This window comes from Epinephelus lanceolatus, chromosome 9 (genome assembly GCF_041903045.1).
Source record: "Epinephelus lanceolatus isolate andai-2023 chromosome 9, ASM4190304v1, whole genome shotgun sequence".
Classification (NCBI taxonomy): domain Eukaryota; kingdom Metazoa; phylum Chordata; class Actinopteri; order Perciformes; family Serranidae; genus Epinephelus; species Epinephelus lanceolatus.
The window spans coordinates 26,794,714-26,822,575 of record NC_135742.1 but is presented as its reverse complement, the minus strand read 5'-3'; the positions used below and the strand labels follow the sequence as shown (position 1 = coordinate 26,822,575).

Sequence of the window (27,862 nt, the reverse complement as noted above, 5' to 3'; positions counted from 1 at the left end):
TCAAGGTTGCTCCACTGATGGAAGGAATGGACTCCACCATTGTAGACCTACTGCTGGTAACATCATCCTCAGTGTCTGTGACAACAGATATAGTGGAGACCAAACGTGGAGACACTGTTGTTGAGCTTGTCAGTGTCTCAACAGAAATCGGAGAAACTGATGGTTCTCCTGTAATCGATGGAACTTTTGTCTTATCTGTTTCAAGACTTTCTGTCATTCCAGGTGACATTGCTGTTGGTGCTTCAGTTCTGAAGAGAGAGGCTGTACCTGTGACTGAAGAGGTTGGAGTGTCAGGGGTTTGGTCACCAGAGCCAATTTCATCTACTGGAGTCAAAATGGAACCTTGATCTGTCTCATCAGTAATGGACGACACTGAGGAACTCTCTGTCTGATCTGTGACAGTTGTGTCTTCTTCCTCAACTGGTGGTACTGTTGGCTTCTCAGTGCTAAACAACGAGGAAGCTGTAGGAGCTGTTGCATCTCTACTGGTCAACTTGGTCTCCACACCTGAGCTCTCTTCATGTGTTGTTGCTAAAGTTGAACTTGCCTCTGGTGTTACTGATGCTTTGTCAGTCTGACTCGTGGTTACTGTCTCTTTTGTTTCAGGTGACACTGAGCTTGGTTTCTCAGTACTGTAAAGTGATGAAGCTGGAGTAACAGCTGTTTTTGAAGTATCACTTGTTTCAGTTTCACCTGATACTGCCACTGATGTTGACTTCGTACTTAGCATTGAGGAGACAGTGGTTGCTGTGATGAATGACTCTTCAGTGAGCACCTCAATGCCATCTCCGGAACCCTCTCCTTCTGTGGTCATGAGGAATGATGCTGTTTCAGGACTCAAGGTTGCTCCACTGATGGAAGGAATGGACTCCACCATTGTAGATCTACTGCTGGTGACATCATCCTCAGTGTCTGTGACAACAGATATAATGGAGGCCAAACTTGGAGACACTGTTGTTGAGGTTGTCAGTGTCTCAACAGAAATTGGAGAAACTGATGGTTCTCCTGTAATCGATGGAACTTTTGTCCTATCTGTTTCAAGACTTTCTGTCATTCCAGGTGACATTGCTGTTGGTGCTTCAGTACTGAATAGAGAGGATGTACCTGTGACTGGAGAGGTAGGAGTGTCAGGGGTTTGGTCACCAGAGCCAATTTCATCTAGTGGAGTCAAAATGGAACTTTGCTCTGTCTTATAGGTAACAGATGACACTGACGACCTCTCTGTTTGATCTGTGACAGTACTGTCTTCCTCCTCAACTGGCGGTACTGTTGGCTTCTCAGTGCTAAACAACGAGGAAGCTGTCAGAGCTGTTGCATCTTTGCTGGACACCTCAGTCTCCTCATGCTTTGCTAAAGTTGAACTTGCCTCTGGTGTTACTGATGCTTTGTCAGTCTGACTTGTGGTTATTGTCTCTTTTGTTTCAGGTGACACTGAGCTTGGTTTCTCAGTACTGTAAAGTGATGAAGCTGGAGTAACAGCCGTTTTTGAAGAATCACTTGTTTCAGTTTCACCTGATACTGCCACTGATGGTGACGCTGTACTTAGCATTGAAGAGACAGTGGTTGCTGTGATGAGTGACTCTTCAGCGAGCACCTCAGTGCCATCTCCAGAACCCTCTCCTTCTGTGGTCATGAGGAATGACGCTGTTTCAGGGCTTAAGGTTGCTCCACTGATGGAAGGAATGGACTCCACCATTGTAGACCTACTGCTGGTGACATCATCCTCAGTGTCTGTGACAACAGATATAGTGGAGGCCAAACGTGGAGACACTGTTGTTGAGCTTGTCAGTGTCTCAACAGAAATCGGAGAAACTGATGGTTCTCCTGTAATCGATGGAACTTTTGTCTTATCTGTTTCAAGACTTTCTGTTATTCCAGGTGACATTGCTGTTGGTGCTTCAGTACTGAAGAGAGAGGATGTACCTGTGATTGAAAAGGTAGGAGTGTCAGGTGTTTGGTCACCAGAGGCAATTTCATCTACTGGAGTCAAAATGGAACTTTGCTCTGTCTCATCAGTAATGGACGACACTGAGGACCTCTCTGTCTGATCTGTGACAGTCCTGTCTTCTTCCTCAACTGGTGGTACTGTTGGCTTCGCAGTGCTAAACAACGAGGAAGCTGTAGGAGCTGTTGCATCTTTGCTGGACACCTCAGTCTCCTCACCTGAGCTCTGTGTTGTTGCTAAAGTTGAACTTGCCTCTGGTGTTACTGATGCTTTGTCAGTCTGAGTTGTGGTTACCGTCTGTTTCGTTTTAGTTGACACTGAGCTTGGTTTCACAGTAATGTAGATTAATGTAGGAGGTGTAACAGTTGTTTTTGAAGTATCACTTGTTGCAGTTTCATGTGATGCTGGAAATGATGTTGAATCAGTCCTCAACATTGAAGAAACAGTAGAAGTTGTGATTATCGATTCTGTTTCTAAACTTTCTGTGGTCCCGGGTGATATAACTGTTTTTTGTGTCTCAGTCTTGGATAAAGAAGATGTTTCTGGAGCAAAAGATGTCTGAGCAGACATATCTGGGATTGAGGAAGCTGCAGATGTTAAAAATTCTTTACTTGATATTTCAGTTGTCTGTTTGCCTGAGCTTTCTTCAAACGCAGAAGTTGGTATTAAGAATGTCTTCATTGCACCAGTAGGAGCAGATGTAGTACTTAATGTGATCTGGGATTCTGACAGTTTTACCATTGTTTCTGTAATTCCACTCTTTGATGTTTCAGGTAATTTTGTCTGGCTGTCAGAACTCACCTCATCTGTGGTTGTGAAAATGGAGCTAAACTCAGACACCACTAATATCTGGTCAGTTGTTGTGATTTCTGACATTTCTTGTGATACTAATGTTGGTATCTCAGTGCTGAAAGCAGAAGGAGCTATCGTGCCAGCTGTGGTTGAACCATAAGCTGTTTCATGTTTTGTTGTTCCTATAACTGATTTCTCTGTGCTGAGCATGGTAGCTGCTGTACTCGCTTCTGTTGGTGCTGTGCCAGAAGATTGGTCATCTGTAATTTGACCAACAGTGCTAGGATGTGATGAACCCATCTTCGTAATGCCACTTACTGAGGTCACTGTTTGAGTTTGTATCTGTTTTGTGTCTTCAGTTATGCTTGAGATTGCAGCAGGTGAGAAAGTTTGATTTTGTGTGTCTTCATCTGTGACACCAGTGGCAGTCTCCTCAGGTAATTCAGTCATTAGTGATGTACTTTGTGTTGAGTACTGACTGAAATATTCAGTGAATGAGGCCATTGTTGTCTTGATCATTTCAATAGCACTATATAAGGGGGGGGCAGTGGTTGCAGTGAATTCATCAGAGGGGGGAGTTGTTGTCTCACCTTGTTTCCACTCCTCATCCATAGTGGTGGGTGTTTTATCTGTGCTTGCTGTTTCTACTGTTTGTGATGGTATTCCACTCTCCCATGTAGAACTCAAACTTGAAGATGATGTTGCAGTCCCTGCAGAGGTATGTGATGTTGGGCCAGTTGTAAACATGTTTACTGTTTGAACTCCTGAACCTTCCTCCTCTGGTGTAGACATTGCATCAGTCGCAACTTTCTCAGTAGGTGAGACGGACAGCATTTTGCTGGCTGTACTCCCTTCCTGACTTGTGACTGTATCCTCTGAAGTTTCAGCCAGGGTGGGTGCTAGAGATGCTGATGATTCAGTGCTGCCTACATCTATAGCTGGTGTTATCTCAGTCTTGGCTGTCTGTTCAGGAGAGGCTGAACTACTTGATACTGAAGGAGCCGTTGTGCTGAAGGCAAATTCTTTTGGGGTTTGGGTCTCTTTCCCTCCCTCCACATCTTGAGTGGAGCTCTGTGAGTCACTCGTTGTTGATGTTGGTGTTTTCCCATCAGCGTCATCAGAGGAGGGAGTGTACACAGTCTGTAACGTAGACTGAGTGCTGTCTTCGGCAGCTGGAGTGGCAGATGTGCTCTTTGTGTCCTCTGTGGTTTCAGCTGTATCTCTGCCTGTGTAAAGCTCGGTTGAAGAAGTAACAGGGGTTTGGTCCATAGCCCTTTCTGTCTGAGTCACTTCTGAGTCACCTTTAGCATACGTGGGAGTCCTCCCTAACTCTCCTACCTCTTCTTGCTCAGATGTGGTGATGACAGAGGTGGTTTCCTTATCAGCTTTTGTAGTCTGGGTTTCTCCTGTTGCTTTGGTGATCTGTGGCTCAGCTGGAGTCACTGAAGGAACAAAGTCAGCAGAGGTAGCTCTGACATCGCTTATACCCTCTGTGGCATCTGTGGCAGCTGGGCCAGCTACAGTTTTTTGTGTGGTTTTCGATTCCTCCGCTCTTGAGGCTGGTACAGAGGTTGTGTCTTTCTGTGTGGGGCCTTTTGTGGTCAGCCCATCTTCCTCAAGGAGTATGTGAGGAGATGTTGATTCAACTAGTGGGATTATATCAGGGTCATACTCATCAACATCTGGGACCTCTGTAGAGGTCAGTATTGCTGTTGTTTCTTTTGTAGACTCTGTAGACTCAGTGTAGCTATCAACAGGGACATCAGTCCAACTATAATCAAACACTGTGGTTATTTCATCGCTCGTTCCCAGAGCTGTCACATTTGTCAGAATCTGGGTACCTTTGACCTCTTTTTCGTCTGGGCTCTGTGGCTCCAGTGTGATCTCATGTTTGCCATTTACAAAGCTAACAGCTGGAGTGATGGTTACCGCAGCTTGGGAGGAAAGGTCTGGGTCTCCACTCTGCAGGATGGGCTCCCCATCAGCTATGGAAGGGCTGGGATGGTCAGGCACAACTGGTATGGCAGGAGTCTGAGAGACTTGTGGCTGTAGAGTCAGGTCAACTGCAAAGAAAATAAATGAAAATATGGGCAGATTATGATTACAAAGCAACTGAAGGTGAAGTTTTTGAATAAAAATAAATATATAAAAAACAGCCTTTTATTTCTAAAGTCCTGGGAGTGGTAGGTATGACTTTCTATCATTATACAGTCACACTATCATGCACGTCACATTAGGTTTTCATTGCCAGTGTAAAAATGCCAAAATACATCAGTTCATGAGAAAGGAGCTTTGGGGAAGGCTCCTTTAAAATTAATTTTATGGGGGAACTCCACCATTTTTACACATTACAATTAATTATAGTAGACATGGCGATTACAACTGCGTGACTTTGGTGGTTCTGGACTGTTGCTCTGGAGCAAACGTTGTCAAGTCTAAGAAAATAAACCCCGGTGATGTCACCAGGATTATCTCGGCTTGGACTAGGAGACAACAAATTCTGTAACAAACAGCCAGTGTTACAAAAACTGAAAAAGACACTGACCTTTACAAGGCAGAGAGGGACTAATAAAAAAGCATAAATTGATTGGGGGGTTCTGTGTCTGCATGCTTGTGAAGCATAATGTTTAAACTACATATTAAAAATTAACCTGAATTTCTATGTTTTTAAATTGTGATTTAGAAAGAAAAAGTGATGATTGTCACAGAAACAGAGCATTTACTGTTCTTATGAGTATTCTCACAAAATAATTCCTTTAAAATTTCGAAATAAACAAACATTGCAAAACACTGCAAATAAATCTCTCTCAAACATATTTGTGTCTGAACTGCATCCAAACCATAATTCAAAGATTTATAGTCTAAAATGATGTGAAAAGAAAATATTATCAAGAGGCCACTTTTGCACTGACATTTCAAAGTCCTTCGACAATAGTAACAAAGTCAGATCAGTTAATTTAAAGGTACTAATAATAATATTTACAAGACTGATGACATCAGAGGTAAAATGGCCCTGTCTTCTCTGAAAACAAATATAATTTTTTGTATATTTAGTATGCCGACAACATTTATCGCATATATCATAATGACCAATTTCAGAACATATCCTTATATATGCAAGATATAAAACATGAACACCTCACTGTGTAATACAAGCCCAAAACAACATAAAATCTCTAACCACCACAAAGGTGAAATATCATAGTAGGACTATTGATTGGGATAACATAACGTTTTGAAAGTATTTGTGTTATCATGTCCACTCGATATATATTCTTTATAGAGTTCCACAGAAGTGATTTCAGATGTCAGCAGCTGTCTGCTCTTAATTTCAAGTCTAACACAGAAACAGCGTTCAATTCCCTTCACAGCATGCAACAATTTTATCCTCATCCACCTACGCTGTGTTGCCTTAAATGGGTTTATCTATTTCTATAAATAAACAAGATGCTGTCTGGCTGGATATAATCCATCTCCTCTAAAAGATAGCTGCCTTAAACTACTACACAAAACCAACTGTCAAGATACTAAAGCTGTTAAAGCTACATTTTGTGAACAAATAGATGCCAATCATAACCTTTGAAGATGAGAAAGGGGTTTAAGTCCATGCCCCTTTCTTTAAACCACTGACACCCACTGAATGTCCACAGAATGGGTCTGTAGAGAAGAACATGTCGAACATGAAGGGTGGCCCAAACAAAAGCCCTTCGTCTCTGGAAATCATTTTTCATCTCTCTGACTCACTTTGAACAGGCATTCCAGCTTTGTTTTCCCTCACTGATTGAAAAAAACAAAAAAAAGTCTTGAGAGTGAGCCATGGCACCAAGTTTTTTATAAATCCGATAATATGCATCAGACAGGTGGCAAAAAGAACAGAGCCATTATAGTTAATCCTAGAATGAACAGCGTAGTCCTATTGGGTCTGAACTATTTACCAGTATTTGCATGAAACAGTACAAGCAAAGAGAAGGAAAAGATTATTCACACACAACAATCTGAAATCCTTTAGTATACAAACTTTACTACTCTCTCTCTCTGGTTCTCTATCTTACCCCTGTCCCCTCTCTCTGTTTCCCACAAATGGTGATTCACAAAGATTATTGGTTGCAAACAAGAACACCTGCATCAGCTCAGCTCTGCAAAAAGACACCTGTTTAAAACCCAGGCCAGGCATGGGAACTCAGGCCACGGACCCACCTGACTGACTGACCCTCACACACTACCCTAATCTCTCTTTCTCTCTCACACATACACACATGCAAAGCTGTTTCCTATGGTCAGGTGGATGTGCTGAAGCTTCCAAAGCCACATTAAACATGAATGTCAAAGTCAAAGTAGCTCACAGAAGCACTAGCCTGTTTTATCTTCACTGTGGGGTGAGGCACAAACCCAGCTGTACAAAACAAATAAATACCTCCACAAGCAATTAGCTTCAGATGGTTAATTATTAGCTAAGCTAAGCATAAAGATGGAAACAGCAGGAAACTGCTAGCCTGGCTCTGTCCAACAGCTACAACAAACAAACAACAATTCACAGGGTGACATGCTGGACTATTTCCTGTGCAGGACCAGTTGCCAGGCAAACAGTGGAGACCCCAGGAAGTTTTTGCTCCTGAGACAACATATTCTCAACCTCATCACATATTGATGTTTTGGTCATGGACTTTCCACGTCCACATATGATGTGCAAGGTACCCTGGGTGCGTTGGTTGTTGACGACGTGGGACACCGTGTCAAATTCTGCCAGTTACATGCATTGTCTTCTTTCAACATACACTTCCATTTTCACTGGGAAAATTACATCGGTACAAAACCATGAATTGACTTTTTTTTTTTCATTCAACATCAAACACACGTGGATGGGTTTAGGCAACAAAAACATGTGGTTAGGTTTAGGAAAAAAGAACAGGGCTTGGCTTTAAAATTTTACGGGATGTGAACACCACTCTCTCGGGTAAAGTCAATGTTTGTTGGACCCATCCACCACCACTCCCGCCTGCCCGATTTGGACTTTCACCACCTTAATTTTTGTCTTTGTCCCACTGTGTTTCCCCCTGACACCGTAGTGCACCATTAAACTACAACAGCAACAAGCCACATATCATGCCAATGTTAAAGGGAGCCTTTTTGCCATTGGTTTCTGACCCCGCAAGACACTGCCAAGGCGCCAGATTTTGACGACTTCGGAACGAGACTGGGCTCCCTGAGACAGTGAATAAGTGTATATCCCAAAATGTCAAACTGTTCCTTTAATGATCAGTTTGTAAGCTTTAGTGAGCTGAATGTTAAAGGGTTAGTTTGGATCTTTTGAAGTGGGGTATCCAATGTTACTGTATTACACAAAGTCAGTGTCAGTCCTCATGCCACCAGTCTGGAGAAGCAGGAAGTTAACCAACACAGAAGCCACAGCAACAAAACCGATTTTAGTCACCTAAAAAATTCCTACCTAAAAAGAATCAATATCAGTTTAAGTGTACGTTACATTTAGAATATTTCTGCCACATCGTTGTCAGTGTTTTCTGATGGGAAACTGAAGCCATTATATCGCTCTCTTCAAAGCCAGACTCCATTGAGAAAAACAGAACTTTGTCATTTAAAAGGGCTGGCTCGTATTCACCAAAGTCCCACAGTAACACAATCAAACAAACTGATCGAGAAATCAGTAGACCAGCAGCTCCTGTGTTCAGTTAGCTAACATAACTGTTTCTCTCAATGGAGTCTGGTGGCTTTGACAAGAGCATAGATGGGTAACTGAAGCCGGTAACTTCACCATCGGAAATAACTGAGCGTGGTAAAGTGGTGAAAATGTTCTCACAATAGCTTATGCTTAAACTGCAAGTGGTTTTTACTTTTTTTTTAGATGTCTAAAATATTGCTGTTGACTCCGTCCACAGAGCACATTACTGTACTCTGCTTCCGTGGTGGTGCTTCTGTCTGCTTTTCCAAACTGGCAGCATGCCGACCAACCTCTACTGTATCTAATGCACTGACTATGGATGAGTACCTCATGTAACCCCACTTCAAAGGATCTGAACGATCCCTTTAAATAGATGTTTTATTTACAGTAAGACAGTACTGTTGGTGGTTTTGTGTATTGTTTTGTAACATATGCGGTTTGCACGCCTCAGAAGATCGATATTTCATAATATGTCATATAAACACTTGGTAAACAGTGAATTTAATTGCCTTCATTTAATCAGAAACACATGGGCACTGTTCACATGACAATAACACTGACAGATTTCGGGCAACACTAAATATTCATTCATTGATATTATTGCGCACTTTGTTACCATGCAGCCAGACAACACACTTCTCCCTGTGCGACAATATTTTCCACAAGCTTTTCCCACACAAACTGGGAGGGCAGAAAGAGTTCTCAGCTGAGCCAGATCACATGATGATGCAGTAAAAGTAGCTATAATCACTCGCTTTGGTCAGTCAGCCTCCAGCTGTCCTCACAGAGAGGTGAGACTTTGCGTTAGCGATGACATCACCTCTTGAGGTGGTGTCCAGTCTGTGCCGAAGACAGGCATCTGTGCTTACTCAGGTAGACTGCCAACATAACTCTGTCACTGCCAGGCTGGCTGTCAGTGAGCTGGTGCAAGCACGCACAAAGAAAGAAATTCTGCAAGTGCACAGTGACTTGCGGTACAAATACACATGAGGCATAAAAACACACACACACAGATTTTGTATCTCTATCACATGCATGCACACACAAACATACACTCCTAGCAACTAAACTGACCACACTGCATATAAACAGTGCTGATGAACACACCAGAAGTTTAGAGTGTGAATAACCTGGAGAACAGATTGCTGCTCTCTCAAAGGCACCTTTACCATGAATCCAGACCAAATTCCAAAAACTGCCAAATGACCAATTCATCCACTTGAGTCCTTTCCAATTCAACAGATCCCTCTCATTCACCAAGAGCTGCACTACAGGGACAAGGAATGAGTCACCGTGGCAATGTTTGCAGCTCAGATGGAGAGCAAATTAAAGGAGTACAAAATGATGCAGCTGCTTTTTGCATGTGAGATCATGAGCTGTTGACCTGAAAGTCATGGCCTAAATATGTACTTTAAAATTTTCAATTTGCTGTAACAAAATAAACCCAAGCCATGTCTACAACAACATAATTGGCAGAACTAAATAGGAACATTTTAGTCATCCATGGATCACCACAAATAAGCAGAAATACGGATTATATAATTATCCAACTATAAAGCAAGGAATCTCTGCGTGTATATGAGTGTGTATGTCCTTTGCATATTTCGAGAACTGCTCCTCTGATCTACTTCACACTTAGCAGGTGTATTGCTGGGGACCCAAGGACCTGCAGTGTTGAATTTAGTACGATTTAGACAATGTTAGTCAGTGTTAAATAAACAACTTAACAGTGGTCTGTGGTTCTGTGCAGCAGCGGGGCGAGGCTTCAGAGAAGTCGAATGAGTGTATTTCACCTAACTTTCTGACCACGAGTACTTGCGTGTATTTTTCTTTGCCATATTAACATATAACACTAATAATGTTACTGCTTTCCTTTAATAATAGCAGTGGTGCGAATTGAGTCAAGCATGTTTTCACCTATGTGCATTGTGTAAGTTTGCCACACTAACTTCTGAATACTAACACTTCAGAAGGCAAAATACCTCTGCTAATTAAATCCATGCTCTGCTTCATAACTGCAGTGGTTACTTCAAAGCAAGCAACTAATATGCCTATTTGGAAATTAATATATCAGCTAAGTCGGTGGTTCCCAACTGGTGGGTTGCAGTCCAAAAGTGGGTCGCGGATCCATTCTGAAAAGACCGCAAGTGACTCAAGAATGTGTCCAGTTTGTAAAAAAAATACACACTTTATTTTGAAGTAAAGTAAATTTCCAGCACAGAGCTTTTATTTATTCATTCAAATAAACACAAGAAGTTTGTGCTCTAATAAAAAAAAAACAAAAAAAAAAGGGATCAGCACTCAGTGAATAGTGCAGTTTCCTGCTGTAGAGTGAGTGACTAACAGACAGCTACTTGACAGGGACAGCAAACTAGCTTGATGACATGGCCAAACGCAAGTATGACGCTGAATCTATTAGACTGTGTGGACCTGTGTGAACTGTGGCTGGACCAATAGGGAACCACTGCGCTAAGTGTATTTCACCAGTGTTTCTGACTGCAAGTAGCCACAACGGGTGTGTTTTTCAGGGAGAGGTTTGGTGATTTTGGGGCCCCAGACAAACACCATCTTGCTTACTTTTCACATTTTCTCCATCATAAATGTACTAAACATCTGTTCAAGGTGGAGCTTTAAATTCAAATATAATGCTGCATAGTTTAATCAAAATAATTAGTCATATTTTACTTGTATTTTCTGAGCAGAAACTGAATCTGCAACAAAACCAGTAACATTTCACTGTCAGGTAAACGTACTATTAAAATGTTTTCCTCTGCAGTAGAACACATTTGGTACATTTGAATGGCATATTTTTTAAGTTCTTTGGGTGCCTTTTGTATATTATTTTTGGGGTATAGTGGGTTAGAATAGCAACATAATTCATTTTGTTCTACCTAACCACCATTATTAATCTATAGCTGTTAGAGGCCCAGGTGTGTTGCTCAGGACCAAAGGAAGCACAGTGTCGAGTGTGAAGTTGTTTGTATGAGCCATTGTCAGGAAAGCTGTAAGCAGCAGTAGCACAGGCCAAACTATCAGTCCGTTCTGAATAGAGATATTATGAACGGGCACTGCTCTAGTAATTACAATAACAGATTATAACAGCCAAGTTCTAAAACTTGTGTCTTTTAAATACTTTATTTGTGATATAATCCTGATCCCAATCTATCTACTGCTGTCTCCTGCCTTTCCCACATCTTTCTCTCTCTTGTCTACAGTGTGTCACAATTACTATCAGGACATCTGCTCAGCTGGACTGACTGAGGAGGTCCTACGGCTAAAAAGCCTTTCAGCAGCAGTCCACACTGAGAATGCACACAAACACGAGGCAGAGGGAACCGGAAAACAAAACACTTTTGAATTGTGGAAGACCTTAACATGCAAAGAATTGACTCACCATGCAAACAGGAGCACCGGTGTGCTGTGGATTGCCGTTTAATTCGGAGCAAACCTTAACTAAATCTTGTTGTTTCACATTTAACTTATCTAGCAATAATAGTAAAGTCATACAGGGAAAAAAGGACAATAGCAGTTTTTGTTTGAGCCTGATTTGAGCTGGCTGAATTAAATGACAAAAATCCCATTGTCCAGCAGCAGAGGCCCTATGCTGTGTTTACATGACATTAGAGTACTCCACCCACTATACATTTCACTGGCAGACAAAATAAAACTTTCTCTCTACTTCAGCACCCTGGACAGCACAGCCTCCCCCCTACTCCCAGCTACTGTACAATGCAACGTTATGATAAAGAATGCAAAAAGGCTGAGCGATATCAAATTCTAAACAAACCAGCACAACTAGTAAGAAATAGCAAAACAATATAGACCAAGAAATTCTTATCACCCTCAAGTAAAATGGACACACAGTATTTTAGGATAGGCTGAATTGCAGAACTCATTAGACTTCAGTAAATTATGGGCTGGCCTAAAACAATGCCGGGAAAAGCTTCAACTATGTTCAACATGATTTTGTAATTTAGTCCAATTTTTCACCATTTCATTGTTGTGGTAAATGAAGATCAAGTCATGTCATGTCCTATTTGCACAACCAAATCTGAACTACATATAAACTACAATCATTTGCACTGAATACAAAGTTACCACATGAAACTCCAAAGGTCGACTATACTGATGTATATATATATGTTGATGTGTCTTACCTGATACATTCTGCGTGGTAGTGATGGTGGTTTCGCCCACAGCTGAAGCCCCGGGAGCAGATGTGAAGAACTCTGTGTCTATCTCTGCTGCTGTGTCGTCTTCTGTCGAGAAGTCACGGGCTGGCACTGGTACTTGAGTGGTAGTCTCACCAAAGACAACCACACTTGTTTGCGATGTCACGTCTTCGGCTGAGGTTCCAACGTCAATTGGGATGGTGGCACCTGCCACATCTGCAGATGTGGAGTCGTCCTTGTAGACGACAGCCGGTGTCTCTACATCCTGCGTTTGAGGTGAGGTTTGTGTGGCAGTGCTGGTAGTTTCTGGCGGTGCTGTGGTGGTGGTGGTGATCTCCAACTCACTGCCAGGTTGGGTGTTACACATAAAGGTGGTGTCAGTGGGAATGGCTGAGGGAAATGTTTCATCCATACTAGTGCTGTCTGATGGGCTGGATGAGAGGTCTGGTTGGGGTGGCTGAGCAGGTGGCAGTGCCTCTGGAGCAAAACCTGTCTCAATCTCATCATAGTCAAGGAATGGTACTGTTGAATAAGGGGCAGCGGTTGAGGGTGATTCTGAGGGGCTGACCACTTCCTCGCTGGTCAGTTCAGTTGAGTCTGTTGGGGTGTCTGCGAGGTCGGTGACTGTGGTGATGATAGAATCTAGAATGGTTTCCTCAGTGTTCCCCTTTGCAAACATAGGCTCCGTGCTGAGAGAGGCGTCTGGTATGGGGACATCAGGCTGGATTGTGCTGATCTCAATGACTGAGTGATCGTCTGGCTCCTCGAAGGGTTGGTCCACTGACTCTGTGGAGTCAGTGCTCTCTGTTGTGTGCTGGGGTTCTGGGAATGTGTCACCACGGTGGGGAATGGCTTCTATATAGGTTACATTACTAAAGTCATCAAAATCAAAGTCGGGTGCAGCTGTTACATCATCAGTGTCTTCATGTTCCTCTTTGATGGTGGGCGCGACTGTGGTGATTAACTCTTCTTCTTGGCCTTTCGGTGTGGGGCGAGGTGGAGTCATACTGGTAGAAAACATGGATGGATCATCTGTTGATTCTTCTGACTCCAATACAGTCTCAGATGGTGGTGTTAGCATAGTGGTGCTACTCTCCAGTAAAGGGATGGAGGTGGTGGAGCTGATGGTGGTGGTGGTGGTGATTCCAACCATAGCCATATCCACAAAGGAAGTCTGGTTGATCACCTGTGTCCTTCCTAAGAAAGCACAAGCAGATAAATTAAAAAGCAAATAAGATCAAAATCATCTGCCAAAAGGTATTACTACTTGAAAGGTACACCATGCAGGATTTTCTGTATATGTAGAAATGTAATCCCTCTCAATCATCCCTTATGAGCAACTAGGCGTGTGTGGTGGTGTATTTCTCTGCAGAGACTCTGCCCTCTGCCTGTAGGTTTTTTATTATTATTATTTTGCTATGTTCAGAGCGCAGGTGAGGTCAGAAGTTTACTCAAACGTAGTGAGACAAGGCGCCAGACTGTCCAAGAGGAGGCTACGAAAATCAGGAACCAGCGCCAAAAAAATGAACCTAAATATAACAAACAAGACTAAATCTGGGGTTGGCTTTTACTTTCACTTGCGCTGGCAATATTGTTTCTGAACAGTAAGTGAAAATGCCTGCACAGTATAACTTTAAATATAAAGCAGGATTGTTTAGAGACACGGACAAGATTTGCACAAAAATCCAGTGGTCAAATTTTCAATCACCTCGCTTAAATCAAATGTTACACATGCATGATGTGTAAAACAGACACAGCTATTAATTGTCATTTTCTATACCTTACATTAATGTATGCAGCAGGTGGTTTATGAGCCTTTTAAGCCAAACAGCAGTCAAAGAGCAACATGCCACAGTGGCAGCTAACAGTGTGACACTTAAAATAAATTACCCCGAGTTAAAGGTTTCCTAGAAACCTCAGAGCGAAGGACTTCCTCTCTTAACTCCTAATGTTGTTTATAACCTACACTAACACTGATTCATTCAATGTTCCCAAGAGACAGTGGAACCAGTGCTAAGTTATGGAACAGTTTGTATCTGATCCGCAATTGTTGGCAAATAAACTAAACTATCTAAAGGTTTCGGCGAGGCCAATATTATCGGGCTGATTTTCCATTTAATAGTCTGCTTCCTGAACCTGGCTAAACTGGATAGTTTGTTGTCAGCATGGTAGATGAGGTCATTTTCAAAGTGTTCAAAAAACCAAGTGCACTTTGAATGTTTCTCTAAACATTTCCGGATCTGCCTGAAAGGACTCACATGACTGTAACAGAGGAATTAAACAGCATATAAACTTTAAGGAATCTAGTGTTGTGGTTTTGTGAGAGTTTCCCTGACTATTTTTGTCCTCTCTTGTACCCTGCGCACTGTCTCTTCTCCAACAGTTTGCTGGTCGAGTGTTTACGTGTATTTTGTCCTGTCATTGAGCAGCAGTCCCTGATTTCATCCTCTCATCTCTCAGTGATTGTCCTTAAATGCTCGCTAATTAACTTGTCTACATTTTCGTAAGGTTCCACTGAGTTAAATCCTTTAACTCCTTTATGTTTGGCCCATGTCCTCCCATGCTCTCTCATTTACTCACACCCATAAAAAGAAACTTTGAACGCTGTCCTTGCAGACAGGCTGTGTAAAGCCAGCTGTTGACCATTACGTACTAGCCCTCTCTCTTCATGAGACTATCTCTGATGTAAGGTGTGAGACACATTTTTCCCTAACAGGAAAAAATAGGGCCTGCTCTCAGAGAGAGCATTATCTCACCAGTGCTGTTACTGGGGCCTTTGTTTTCCTGAAGCCAATGTGGAGACCAATCAGAGACTAATTATCCCCCTTTTCCCTCTGCACCACCTCCTTTGCCTCCAATTTCCATGTAGTCTAACTGATGTAGGTTTACATAATTTTTTTGAGATATTATTGAGAGTTGGAAAGCAGGAAATGATGGAGTGAGTCCAGCCAAACAAGGGTACTTGAAAAGCACTTAGACGGGGGCGTAAATACAACAGAACTGAGAGAGCTAATGTGGGATACACAAAGCAGGAGATGAGGGTGGCCTGTTTGTGTGCCCTCTGAACTCCATGGGGACTTATCACCGCGAGAGCTAGCATAGCTCTGGGGCAATATATGGCCGGGCAGGGGACGGCTTATCTGCCCAACCTCTCATTTGTAAAGATGGAAAGGCCAGGTCAGGGGTCACCGAGGATGACTGAATTTAGAAGTCCGCCAGTAGCTTTGTCCATTATCCAAACGTCTGCTCTGATAAGTACAAGTGAGAATGACGGAGGGCAAACTCTGACAGCGGAAATGAGATGAGAAAGGCGAAAAGGGAGTCAGATAGTGAGACTAACAAGGCTGAAAGGTGAGGTATTAGTTACTTTTGCTGCTTCTCTAAATGGTGACTGTGATCTGTCATTAAGTTTCGCCCTGAGGATACTGATTAGTTAAGAGCACTCACATTTTGAGGAGGGATTAACAACATTCTGCTAACTTCCAGTGAACCATGACGTGTCACTATTTATAAGGATCAATAGCTATATTCTCCTGTCTTCCCATTGTCAGCAATCAACATGGAGTTGTTTCCATGCTTATCTAAATGTTTCCTACAAGCCACAGAAAGATATTACAGAACGATGAATTTCCACCATGACATTTACTTGGACTTCATAATGATGGGATTAAAAATTAATGTCTTTTGCCCTTTAATAAATTTGATATTATCTAAATAAAACATTTGAATACTGAACAGCATAAACTGTTTTAGTTGTTTCACATCATGAGTGAGGTTGTATAAGGATAAAGCTTACGGAGCCTTGATTAGCGCAGCTGGAAGTAATAAAGATAAAAAAAAAAAACACAGACAGATACTGACTGTTCACAAACTCTCAAGCAAACTATTGGTCATTAATTCCCTCCATTAGAATAGGAACTGCCTCATCCATTGCTTTTAAAGTAAACACAGTTTACCACTATGATTTTACTCTCCTCTTGGCTAATTTTTTTTGTCAAAGAAACGGGCGGGGAACTTCACTGTGAGATAGTGAGGTCAACTGGACACTGCAGTCTGGACGACTTGTCTGGCACACAACATGCAATGCTCCAAGGGAAAATCTTCCCTCCAGAACAATAGACAAAAGATGAGACAGGTTGTAAGCATTTCAAAATGTTGGTCTGGTTCAGATGTGGGAATGTGTACAGTGATGCAAAGAAGCAGAAAATCAAAGGGTGGGGGAACAGAGGCAAAAAAGAGATGAGATCATAGCTCCTCACAGTCCAGGCCTGGTTTTGACAGGGAATGGTCTGTGCCTTCGACCACTGTCTGTCACTGTCGAAACCACAGTCTAAACACATACATGCAGGCAACACTTTGCTCCATGACATACTATAAATATACTAAACACTAACAACAAGACTGTGAGTGAGTTTACCTTTAAAACAATAAGCTCCAAGTTTCCTCGTCGGTTCTGGAAAGCCAGTCTGGTTTCTGTAGCGGTACATGGTCCTGACGCCGAGTAAACCTCCCCCGCATTGCATCCTGGCTCTTGCAACAGGGTGTCGTACACTGCCATCAGAGAGCCAGCCATAGTCGCATCTGTCCAGACCTTTTCGCCAGGCAGCGTGGAGCTGGCCGGGGCTTGCCAGGACTGCATTCCTCTTCTTACACTCTGCACTGGCCTCCTCCAAAGTCATCTTATGGGTCACGGGAGCATAGAACACTTCACCTGAAATAAAGATGGCAAAATGCAATGAAGAGTTAGCAAAAAGCACGAACTCAAAGGCAACAAATCATCTGCGATCATGGCAACAAAATATGATTACTCTAACTAAGCAGACACCCAGGACAGAGGATTCAATTGTTCAACCAATCCCACAAACACTGGCATGAATCAGTGTCGCATCACTAACAGATGGAAAGTCATTCCTTATTTTATCTGAGCTATAAACATCTTAAAAGACTATACAGTAATCTCAAGCTACAGATTTTTGGACCATTTTGACCTTTCAGAAGAGACGTAGCCCAAAAACAGCTGACCAAAGTCACAGCTGTGCAGGGCACAGACCCAAAATATCTCCCACCGATCATATTTAGGAAAACAGTAGTTCATTCATTATATTAATCTGAGGTGGGTTAGCAATGCAGACAATGCGCCGAGCCTGTCAATGAATGTGTCTGTACTTCAGGACATTAGGTTTCCCCCCCAGGGTGAGTGAACAAGATTACACCTTCTATGTTTCCTTCCCTCAAGCTGTTCGTGTGAGGGTCTTTTCCTCAGAAAGGTCACTGCACTGTGACAATTATGAGGATTTGTCTTTGCCTGCAGGATAACATAAGTGAAAGACTACAGAAGGGCGAGATCTTAATTGAAACCAAACAACATTACAAAAAAGGGATGTCTGACTGACTACATGTTTTCAGTTAGTCTTGGGCGTAACGTTTCAAATATCCAGTGTTGGTTTCATCCCATTGATTTACAATGGCACTGAGATTAGGAGATGCTTTCCACCCAGACATGTCTTCCCTCTTAAAAGCAGAAAAGCAACATGAAATCCTGCACAAACTTTTTTAACAACCAAAGTTAACTGTTTTTACATGGTCGTTTTATTGGACAATTTCTGCCCTTTAAAATATATCAGTGTTTACCAGAAAGTTATTGGTTATAATAATAAACTTTTTTTTTATCTACACCTCAAACTCTTCTAAACTACATGATTATAAAACCAATTTTAACTCATCGTGCATCCTAAAGCCACCATAGATTTAAACTAAATTGCTATGGTTAGCTAAAAGCATTTGCTATTTCCATCAGCTTCAAAGGACATCAAACCACATCAGCCAAACATGTCTGTTTTCGTACAACATATAAAAGGACCGAAAACTGAGCTGACATTAATTAACATTACTATATTAAATATCCAGGGCATTGTGGTGTGCCGGCATAATGATGTAACCACAATGTCCCTGGGTCATTTCCAGAAGAAGACCTTATACCCGTCATTCCCCTCCATGATTTGGGTCAATCTCTGCTTTAAACTATCTATTTAAGGCAAAAAGTGCATTATGCGACTTTAAATCACTAATTAATACACACATGAATGATCCAAATCAGTAAATCAAAGCAGTTAACTCTTAACTTGAGAGTTTTCATGTATCTGTGTGACACAAAAAAAGGGAACAACTATCTGTCATGCACAACTGGTCCAGAATACAGTGAGGTCAAAGCTGCATGTATAGTTTCTTGGAAAGAGCGAGGCGCTAAGTGGAAGACGTATGTGCATGTCCCTGGTGGCTGTGGGGCAGGGTGACGTTCCCTGGCTGACACCATTGTCTACATCTGCTTAATAACCCAAATAATACAAATGTGATAGTACTGACTGATGGCTTCGCATTCAAAATGAATAGATTTGAAACTTGTGCCGAAATAATTGAAACTAATGTTATGGGCTGTAGCAGAGCTGCACTGTATGAATCCCAGATAAGACGAGCAACTACAGAGGCCTGACTGGAGTTAAAGATGTGTCAAGAGGGATGTTAACGCTCATAAAACGCTTTAAGTGGAGTTGAGTCCATCAGCAGTAACAAGCTGGATAATGAACACAGACGGAGGCTGCTGGCTTAGATGTGAGGACTTCCCATAAACAGTGCCAAAGAAATTTAAAACCCCATTATCACATTTTGGTTGCAGACTTCTTCAAAAAACCATTATGGTGAAGAATGAATTTCACTTTCTGCTCTAGAGTCAAATTATTAGGAGCTCCTCTTTAACTCCCTTTATGCAACACATGGAACAGTCTGGCGCGACAAAATATTTAAAAGATCACACATTGTCACCAACGCAGTATTCAAACAATACAATTAAACTTATTTTCACAGTTTTTTATAAGCTATTAAAGTTATTTGCTTTGGCACTGTGATCAGTTGGAGGTTTCGTCATCTCAGAGGGCGTGCCAGCGCCTCTATGCAACACCTCATCGCTTAGAACAAGAAAAGCCTCATTTTGTGGCTGACTCACCATCAAGTCTGTCTACGTAACAGTATACATCATAGGTGTCCGTGGGTTTCTTGGTCCCATATGACCTAACGCCAGGTGCGGTCTTTAGGTTGCCATAGCAGCCGTCCCTTGGCCTTCTAATGGGGTATCTGTACAGACAGAAAAGCAAACATTTTATGATTATAGCACATAGGTATATTATTGAATAACTGTTTTGTCTGAAAGAAATGACTTTATGGCAGCTAACCTCACTGTCTGGTCGGCAATCCAGCCGGCATCACATTGGTCAAAGCCATCCTCATAGGCTGCTTTCAGTTGGTCATATGTAGCAATGGTTGCTCCAATGTTTTGGCAAGCCTTGACAGCCTTCTGGTAGTCCAAAGTGTACCTGCTGGTGTTTGCCCGGTAGTGAAACACAACACCTGGCAACAAACAGAAGAAAAAAAATGACCATCTAAAAGCGAAACTTAATGAAGTGTCGTATAGAAACAAGAACATAGTGATCTGGAATTCATCAGCATAATTTCAGCGCTGTAAATTATGTCAAATGTCTTATAAAGCACACACCACGGGTGAAATAATTGAGTCTCCCAGCTTCTTTGGAAAGAAGGAACTTTGCAATAAACCAAAAGGATAAGCAAAATAGTCTACAGTTCACCACAAATGAACAAGATAAGTGCAGATGATGCCATGGCCCTGAAATCCCCATATTTGTGGACAGCAAACAGACGCAGAAGATATGATTGATAGACCTAATTAACATAGCAGATAGTTGGAAAAGAGGTTGTGCAGATTGTAAAGCAGTGAAAACCAAAACTATCCCAGTGTCCCCCCACCCCACCCATGTTTTCTACATCCCCAAAACATGAGTTATATCTCCCAGAACACTTCTCAAGTGACACTTAGAGTGCACATAATGACACTAGGTAAGAGCCCCCCCCCTCCCACGAAGAGTGCTGCACTAATGTTGCATCATCATATAGATAATTTGACACTTGTGTAAATTTGAGGAGGGATATTGGGGAATGTTGTTATCACTAAGTAAAAGCGAAGTAAAAAGGTTTGGTAACACCCACTGAGAGGAAAGTCCCCACTGACAAGGTGGCACCCAAGATGACAGGGATGGGTGAGGTTATAACACAGCTTTTCTTCTGCCAACATGTGGAATACCATCCGTATTTGGGCTCCAATGGCTTATTGGGTTAGATGGCTGAACACTGGAATTAAAACACTGCAGTACTTGGTATGGACAGGGACCCAGAGTCTCATCTCTTCTTAAGAGTGTGTCGGCTCTAAAATAAGAACTGCAAACTGTGGTTACTCTGCGTAACTACCGGGTAGCTGCTGCTATCAAAGTAAGCAGAAGGGCGCCCGTAGTTCTTTCATATCGTTTACATTTCTATCACCACTTGTATTGCATTTCACTATTATTAAACCCTTGCAGCAATCCCCCTCTACGTTCAGAGAATGTTGGGGAAGCAAGTTTAGATTCTTATGTATGACGGAGGAAGGATATCATGAATGTCTCACCATCCACATCGAGGTTAACTGTATCCTGGGTGTCCTCAATGCCGTACATGACCTCACAACGATAGGTGCCGGCATCGCTGGCACGCAGCTTGACCATTGTCAACGAGGCGTCACCTACATCCTCAGGGTGACTGGGCACTGATACACGGTTCCTGTAGATGGAGCCTATTTTGATGACGCCATTCTGCGCCACCAGCACAGTGGATTCATTTTCTCCATTTAGTTTGGTCCATTTGATCCGCAAGTAATCTCTGCTATAAACGACAGTTCCATTGGGACTGATCACCGGTGCTGAGGTTGGGATGATGGAGAAGAAGCAGGGAAGACTGACCTTCCCCGAGAGTGACCCAGTGACCGGTTTGATTATCGATAATGTGTTGAAGGCTGAAAGAAGAAAAGCAAAAGGGTTAAATGCATTTTCAAATCATACAGACACACTCACTACTGTATTATTACTGTATCATACTGTAAATGTCTTCTGTTAACTCTAATTCTACCAGATGCAAGTAGACACTATAAACTGCCCGACTCATTCACCGTACATTGACGGGGTGTGACAACTACACCCAGCCTAATAAAAGAAAACATACATCATGGCCCACAAATGGCTCTTGGAAAGTCAAACCTCATCCTTAAAATGATGGGTGTGGGAACACATTCAGCACTGACGGCAGTGTATGTTCAGCATGTCTGTATGGAGATGATTGGTTAAAAAGTGGAGTAATGGCTGCATCAGTTCATGTCAGGCCACTGCTGAGTTCTGTGCATGTTAGTTTTCTTTCTGCAATAATCCCTCCTTCACCTACATGATGATGACAGGTAGACCCACATAAAACGAAGTGAGATATGTCATCAGCGTGCTGTATCTCCCATCTCGTGACCTCCTACTCTATTCTCAGTTGAAGATTACCGATGTTCCACACCTACGTCGCCGCTGAGTAAGGATATTTAATCTATTCCCACAGTCTGAATACACTGCAAACAGTGATGAATTACACTACGGCTTAACCAGACGTGGTTAACTGATACTGTGTGTAATCCCCCTCCCCCCCACCGTGGTCTGTCCGCAGTTAAAGCTGACTGTATCCGAGTCTCACGCCACTTCTATGTGATGAAGCAATGCAGAGGGGATGTCAGACAGGACGCCAGACACAAATAAATGGCAACAGGCTGAATCACGCTTGCCCTGCAGAGGGGCAGAATTAACCTTTTTCTTTCTTCGAGAGGGGGGTTGCGGGTGTCACAGGGAACAATGTGGGGAATGCTCTAGTCTGGAATCAGTGGTGGGACAGCCCCAGAGGCATGTGTGCTTTAACAGAGGGCCTTATTAGGATGAGGGGAGAAACCAGCTGTTATTTCCAGACTGGGAGTCTAATTGAAAGGTGTCCATCCATACCCAGAGACCAGAAGGGGGCCAGGATGTCCAGGGGGACCAGCGGGGCCCGAAACGCAAACCTCATTGGCCAACACTGTCATCTTCACCGTTGAGTAAAGTGTCGCAGGTTTCACAGGAAGAAGACTGGAAGGGTCTTATCACAGACTGCTACTTTAAGAGCAGAGTGAAACCGTAATGCTGCGAGGCACCGCTGACACATCAGTCAGTTTGCTGCAGATAAGCCATAGAGTATGGACGCCAGCTGAATGTGAACATGTCAAATGACTTTACTTTGGCGGAACTTACTGGGATGGACAGGGTACGAGAATAAGCGAGGGAAAGGGAGAGAGGGAGGGAGATAAAGAAATTAAGACAGACGGGGAGAGCTGGGGAGGAGGAGGAGGGAAGCATAACTCATTCAAAACTTACCTGTCACAGTTGCAGCTTCACAGAGACAGTATAACCACAGGATATACTTTATATGTTGTATCATCTGTGGGAAAAATTAAAAATGTACATTAGGAAACAACTCATACAAGGTCTTTACATTTTATGGTATTTCTTTTACATTTAATTTCTATTTATTTTGTGCATCCACATACATTTTTCAGTAACAAAGATAAGTATAAAGATCTTTTCAGTCATGTACAGGCTAGAGAAGAATTAAATGGTGTAACATCTATTCTTAATCTGAAAATTGCAAAAATAAATATTAAATATACAGACTTCCATCCTTTATTTAACAAATACATACATAATCTTAACTTTTACCAATATAAATAAACTTTTATAAAGATTTTTTTCTACTATAGTTAATAATACAACAAATTAAAAATATGCCAACACTTTAAAAAGCTCTTAAATGCAAAGGACATCACATTTACCTGTGATAAGGCATTCACTGGACACAGATTTTCATTTGTTACTATTAGAGATAAGATGTGGATTCAAATAAATAAATAAATAATAGCAATAATTAATGACCCAAGCTTGTGTTTTCAGTGATTTGAGGTAAAACCTCCTGTGGGGTCGGACTGCAGAGCTTCTGGAGACAGGAGGACAGCAGCAGTGAGCCCCGTCCTCATTTCCACCCCACTGTATAAACACAAGTGGTGGGTCGCAGTGTGAGCTGCAGACTGTTGTACTCCATTAAAACGAGACACTCGCTCTATATAATGGCAACTGGTGATGACAAAAGATCAAAATATTTTGGTGTGGAGTCTGTGATTGTGACTTAGTCTACCCCAAGTCAGCGGACCCACCCTAATGGAAAGTAAATAAAATGATTGGGGAGACAGTAAGAGAAGGATGCCCAGGTTTAATAATGCTGCATCTGCTACTGCATGTGTGTTTCAGATTTATGTAAAAGTATCTTTTATACTGGAGGAGAGGTGTGCGTAAACTGCAGGCAGTGGCAGAAGGGTTTCTAGGAAATCTAAAAAAAAAAAGAGTCATTCAAAGAAAGAGCACTAAAGCATCTCAGTGGCGTGTAATTGATAGCAGATTTTTGGAGCCAGTGGTCCTTTATGTGCAACTCGGAGATGCTCAACAATAAATATCTGCTATGGGAATTAAAATGCTGATTTTGTCATAAAGTTAGGAGCTGACTGAAAACTTTTTGCTTCGGTGCCGTTTCGGTGACTTTTTTCCTTTTTTCTTTCCTCCACAGAAACATCTGTTGCTTGTTCAAAAGAAATACGACTAATATGGTATTAAATAATCAAAATTTAAATTGTAAAGTGTTAATTTGCCACTTAAACTGTGGAGTAATCCCCGATTCGCGGTGCAGACTTCGGAAATTCACTTGCCTCACTCGGCAGCAACAGTGTAGGTTATCTGAGGACAACACGGCATCACTGGGTGCGACCATGTTAAACAATTTCTAGACTGCCAAGTTAACCGAAATATATTTATTTGTTTATGTGCCTCTATATCATAATGTAATATATTTAGAAAACACTCAACCAATTATTGCATCCATTGCCAGTTATCTGGTTTACAGCAATAATCTCAAATCATAGTTCATTTCAGACTGAATAAAAAAACAAAAATGAAAAATACTTACGTTGACATGTGTTTCATTCCATAAAATACACAAATATCGATATATGTCCTTAAATCCAGTTAGTCCCAGTGCGTAACATGGGTGCGTAAAAAGTGCCCAAATATGTCCACTCCAAGTCGGCGCAGCAGCACTTATCTCCCCGGTGCGCCTTTCTCTTCCTCTTGATGCTCCAGAGTTGCAGGGTCCTACCTCGGGATGATCCTGGTCCTGAACGGAGCGACAGAAACCGTGAAGTGCTGGCAAGCAACAAGTTCAATTTTGCCTAACGCACACTGTTATTTCGTCAGTGTCAGAGAGGAGGGGCAGAGTCCCATCTGAAAAGTGAATGAGACACCTTGGAGAGGAGGGGGGGGGGGGGGGGCGACTTAATTTGGTCCTGTGCCTGAAAGTTGTACTCTCATCCAATCAGACTGATCCGAAATCACGTGGCTCATTTGTGCAGGTAATATGTCATTTTAGAGTCAGTGCGTCTTCACTCCAGACAAGTTCCAAATCTGATGTTTCCACATGAAAAATGACTGATGCCAAACACAAACCTTTATCATAAGTGTGTCACCATATATTATATCGTTATATGGCTTGCTATATGAGCTACAAATATAATCAACAACCTTTGATGGTTAGGTTTCTTGTTGATGCCCTGTGCAGGGCGCACCAATCGTCTCCAAGTGTGCGCAATGGAAACGGGGTGGTTCAGACATGTCTCTGGTTGAATTTGAGTCACAGCCGACTGTTTGTTCCAACAACACATTTCTGTCAATAATATGAGGGAGTGCTTCCCATCCACCCCATTCAGCCACTCTGGACAGTTTGGGACAGGGAAAAAAATAATAATATCAAAGTTAGAATAAGTTGCAAAAAGAATGTGGTTGAGTGTTTTTATCATGAAGTTTGTGTGAAGAAAAATAGAGTTAATCTAAAATGAAAATGGGTGCTCTCTGATTAACAGGACTACCTGACTGCAGAGTCAGGAATCAGTGGTTAACTGTTAATTGTTGGCTTTTCCACACGGGGGAGAGGCCAGACCACAGTTTATCAACTCTTGCCTAATAATCACTACGATTGGCTACTGCCACATAGGTAGGAGGGCTTAGCTGAGGGAGTTGTGTGTCTGTGTGTGCGCGAGGGCGTGTGTGCATGTGTTTGTGGTAGGTAATCTTTTGCCTGGCAGTGATTATAACTCCCAGCAGTGTGGGATAAGACGTGTCTCTTCCGGTTTGTCTTAACAGGACAACAACTAATCTGAATGTGCCTGATAAAGAGTTAAAGTCTACATTATTAGTGAGACAAAAAACAATGACACAGAAAAATTCAATTTGTTGTTTATCTATGGGAAAAGGCAAAATGGTGTTCAGTGCAAACATTGCTTATGTAGTATGCATATTTTTTTTAATTTCTCTGAGGTATAGCAACCAGTTTCACCGACTTTAAGGATCCTGGTGATCTGATGATGATCTATGTTGGGGGTTCAGTGCATGAGGAATTCTCTTTGTGCCAATGACAGTTTACTTACCTTAAATAAAATATTCAAAAGTAGACTTATCCATGCTTGAATAGGCCTACTAAATATTCTGGGTACTCTGTAAGATTGAAAATGTATAACTAGCTGTGTGAAATTTTGCTATCATTTGGTTTACAATAACACAATACAGTAACTGTGTGGTAATACTGCATAGCAAATGGCACTTGTCAAGGTAAAAGTTATTGACTCTGAATCAATTTGTTCAGTGCATAAACTAATCACCATTTATCACAGCTTAGTTCATTTCAAGAATGATGGGAAAAATATTTTTTTCCACCATCATACTTGGCAAAGGAGCCTTTTTTTAACAGCTCACTGTTAGGTGAGGTTATATGAGGTTATATGATGGCACCATGTTTATAGTGTCCCCTAATGACAGCCTGAGAGACATACAGGCTTCTGCATGTGAATCAAACTGATGTGCAGGTCTGGCTGCCGAGTCCAGCGGGACACACTAATTGTTCAAAATCATGGTGTTGCCTTCTGAAGGCGTTCACGCCAGCTGAGAGTTGGAGCAGAGGTGATAAGCCTCTAGCACAGAAGATGGCCCTTGAAGCCCCAGGGCCCTTGTAAAAAAAAAGTTGTAGGTGCCTTTTCCATACCTGCGTGCATTGTAATCATCTCAGGGGCTTTGCACCGGTTACCCACAATACATCTCTCTGCTGCAAGGCTGGACTGGTCTGGACAGCAGGACTCTGAGAGAGAGAAGAGACGAGAGCAGTGCTGGGTGAGACAGAAAGTAAAGGCTGGAGATAACAGGTTGTCAATTTTGACTCATTTCCTATCTGGCATGTACAACCTGCCACTTAGTGTGGCATTAAGTCTCCATTAAACAATTGGAAAATGACATGAACACATCGTGATCAAAAGCGGTTTGAGACATGTTTGAACTCTGTGCATGCAGAGGAACACAAAGGTGCACATATTGCAATCACTAACTCTGACAAAGACAGATTGCGTTCAGAAGTCACAGCTCCAGGAAACAGGTTTTATACTTAAAGACGTGACAAAGAGCTCAAACTGACCTGATTTTGGGTGGAATTTGCCACCTGACCTCACCATAATTAACAAGTACTCCGTTTTAGAGTTACGGGAATCATTTAATCATTTTACTACCTTACCTCCTTAACTGAGTCATCGTTAAGTTAAAAGCTGCAAGTCACCGACTGCCGTGTAAAACATCCCTACTGTATGTGTAACGGTGGAACTCCTGTTGCCTTTCACTACCCATAAATCAATGAGTCAAAGAGCCAATCAAAGAGTGTTTGATCCTGGTGATCTGCTGTGTGGGCCCCAAGATGACCCACATATCACATGACCTATAAAGGTGGTCTACCTCCGGCCCCATGCCACCTCAGACAGCATAAAAGGAGCATCAAATTTCTCTGACCCCGAGGGATGTGTCTAACTGAAACTCACTTGCTGGAGGCCGAAGCTGCTCCGATTTTTTTTTTTTGTTTTACTGATAACATGCCAAATAATTTCCATCCAGAATGGGATGTTTTTTCGGTGCTGTAAAAGGTATTCATCCAATATTTACACGGTGACATCACCTGATATATTTGCAAAAATATTTGCTGCTTTATAAATAAACAAAATTAATAAATAATGATGTAAAATAAGATGTACAATTCAAGTGTCAAACGTAAGCCAAACCGGTGACATGCAGAGAGAAAAACAGCTTGCTGTGATTTCCCAAGGTGCAGTGAAACAAGCTTGTGTGTGTGTGTGTTGTGTGTGTTTTGTGAGTGAAACCCTGTTTAGAGCAGAAAATGTGGGAAAATGAAGTTGCCTCTGGACAGACA

The 27,862-nt window shown here is 42.1% G+C and overlaps 1 protein-coding gene across 1 annotated transcript; it reads right to left on the bottom strand.

The window, feature by feature from the left end:
* Positions 1 to 24,760, bottom strand: LOC144464344 (uncharacterized). Its single transcript, XM_078171071.1, has 9 exons — positions 24,536 to 24,760; positions 22,900 to 22,963; positions 21,096 to 21,479; positions 19,813 to 19,987; positions 19,587 to 19,714; positions 17,004 to 17,297; positions 12,572 to 13,783; positions 268 to 4,800; positions 1 to 14 (listed from the first exon to the last, which is right to left on the bottom strand). Exons 2-9 carry the CDS (start codon positions 22,961 to 22,963, stop codon positions 1 to 3), a joined length of 6,804 nt encoding a protein of 2,267 aa, XP_078027197.1. The 5' UTR covers positions 24,536 to 24,760.
* Positions 24,761 to 27,862: the final 3,102 nt, after the last annotated feature.

Bases quoted from the DNA above. Each gene is read 5' to 3' on its own strand.
- LOC144464344 (XM_078171071.1), bottom strand. From the start codon at position 22,963: ATGATACAACATATAAAGTATATCCTGTGGTTATACTGTCTCTGTGAA. The intron at 19,988-21,095 runs GTGAGACATTCA...GTTTGTTGCCAG, and splicing joins AGTTAACCTCGATGTGGATG to GTGTTGTGTTTCACTACCGG. The intron at 17,298-19,586 runs GTGAGTCAGCCA...TCTTTATTTCAG, and splicing joins TTACGTAGACAGACTTGATG to GTGAAGTGTTCTATGCTCCC.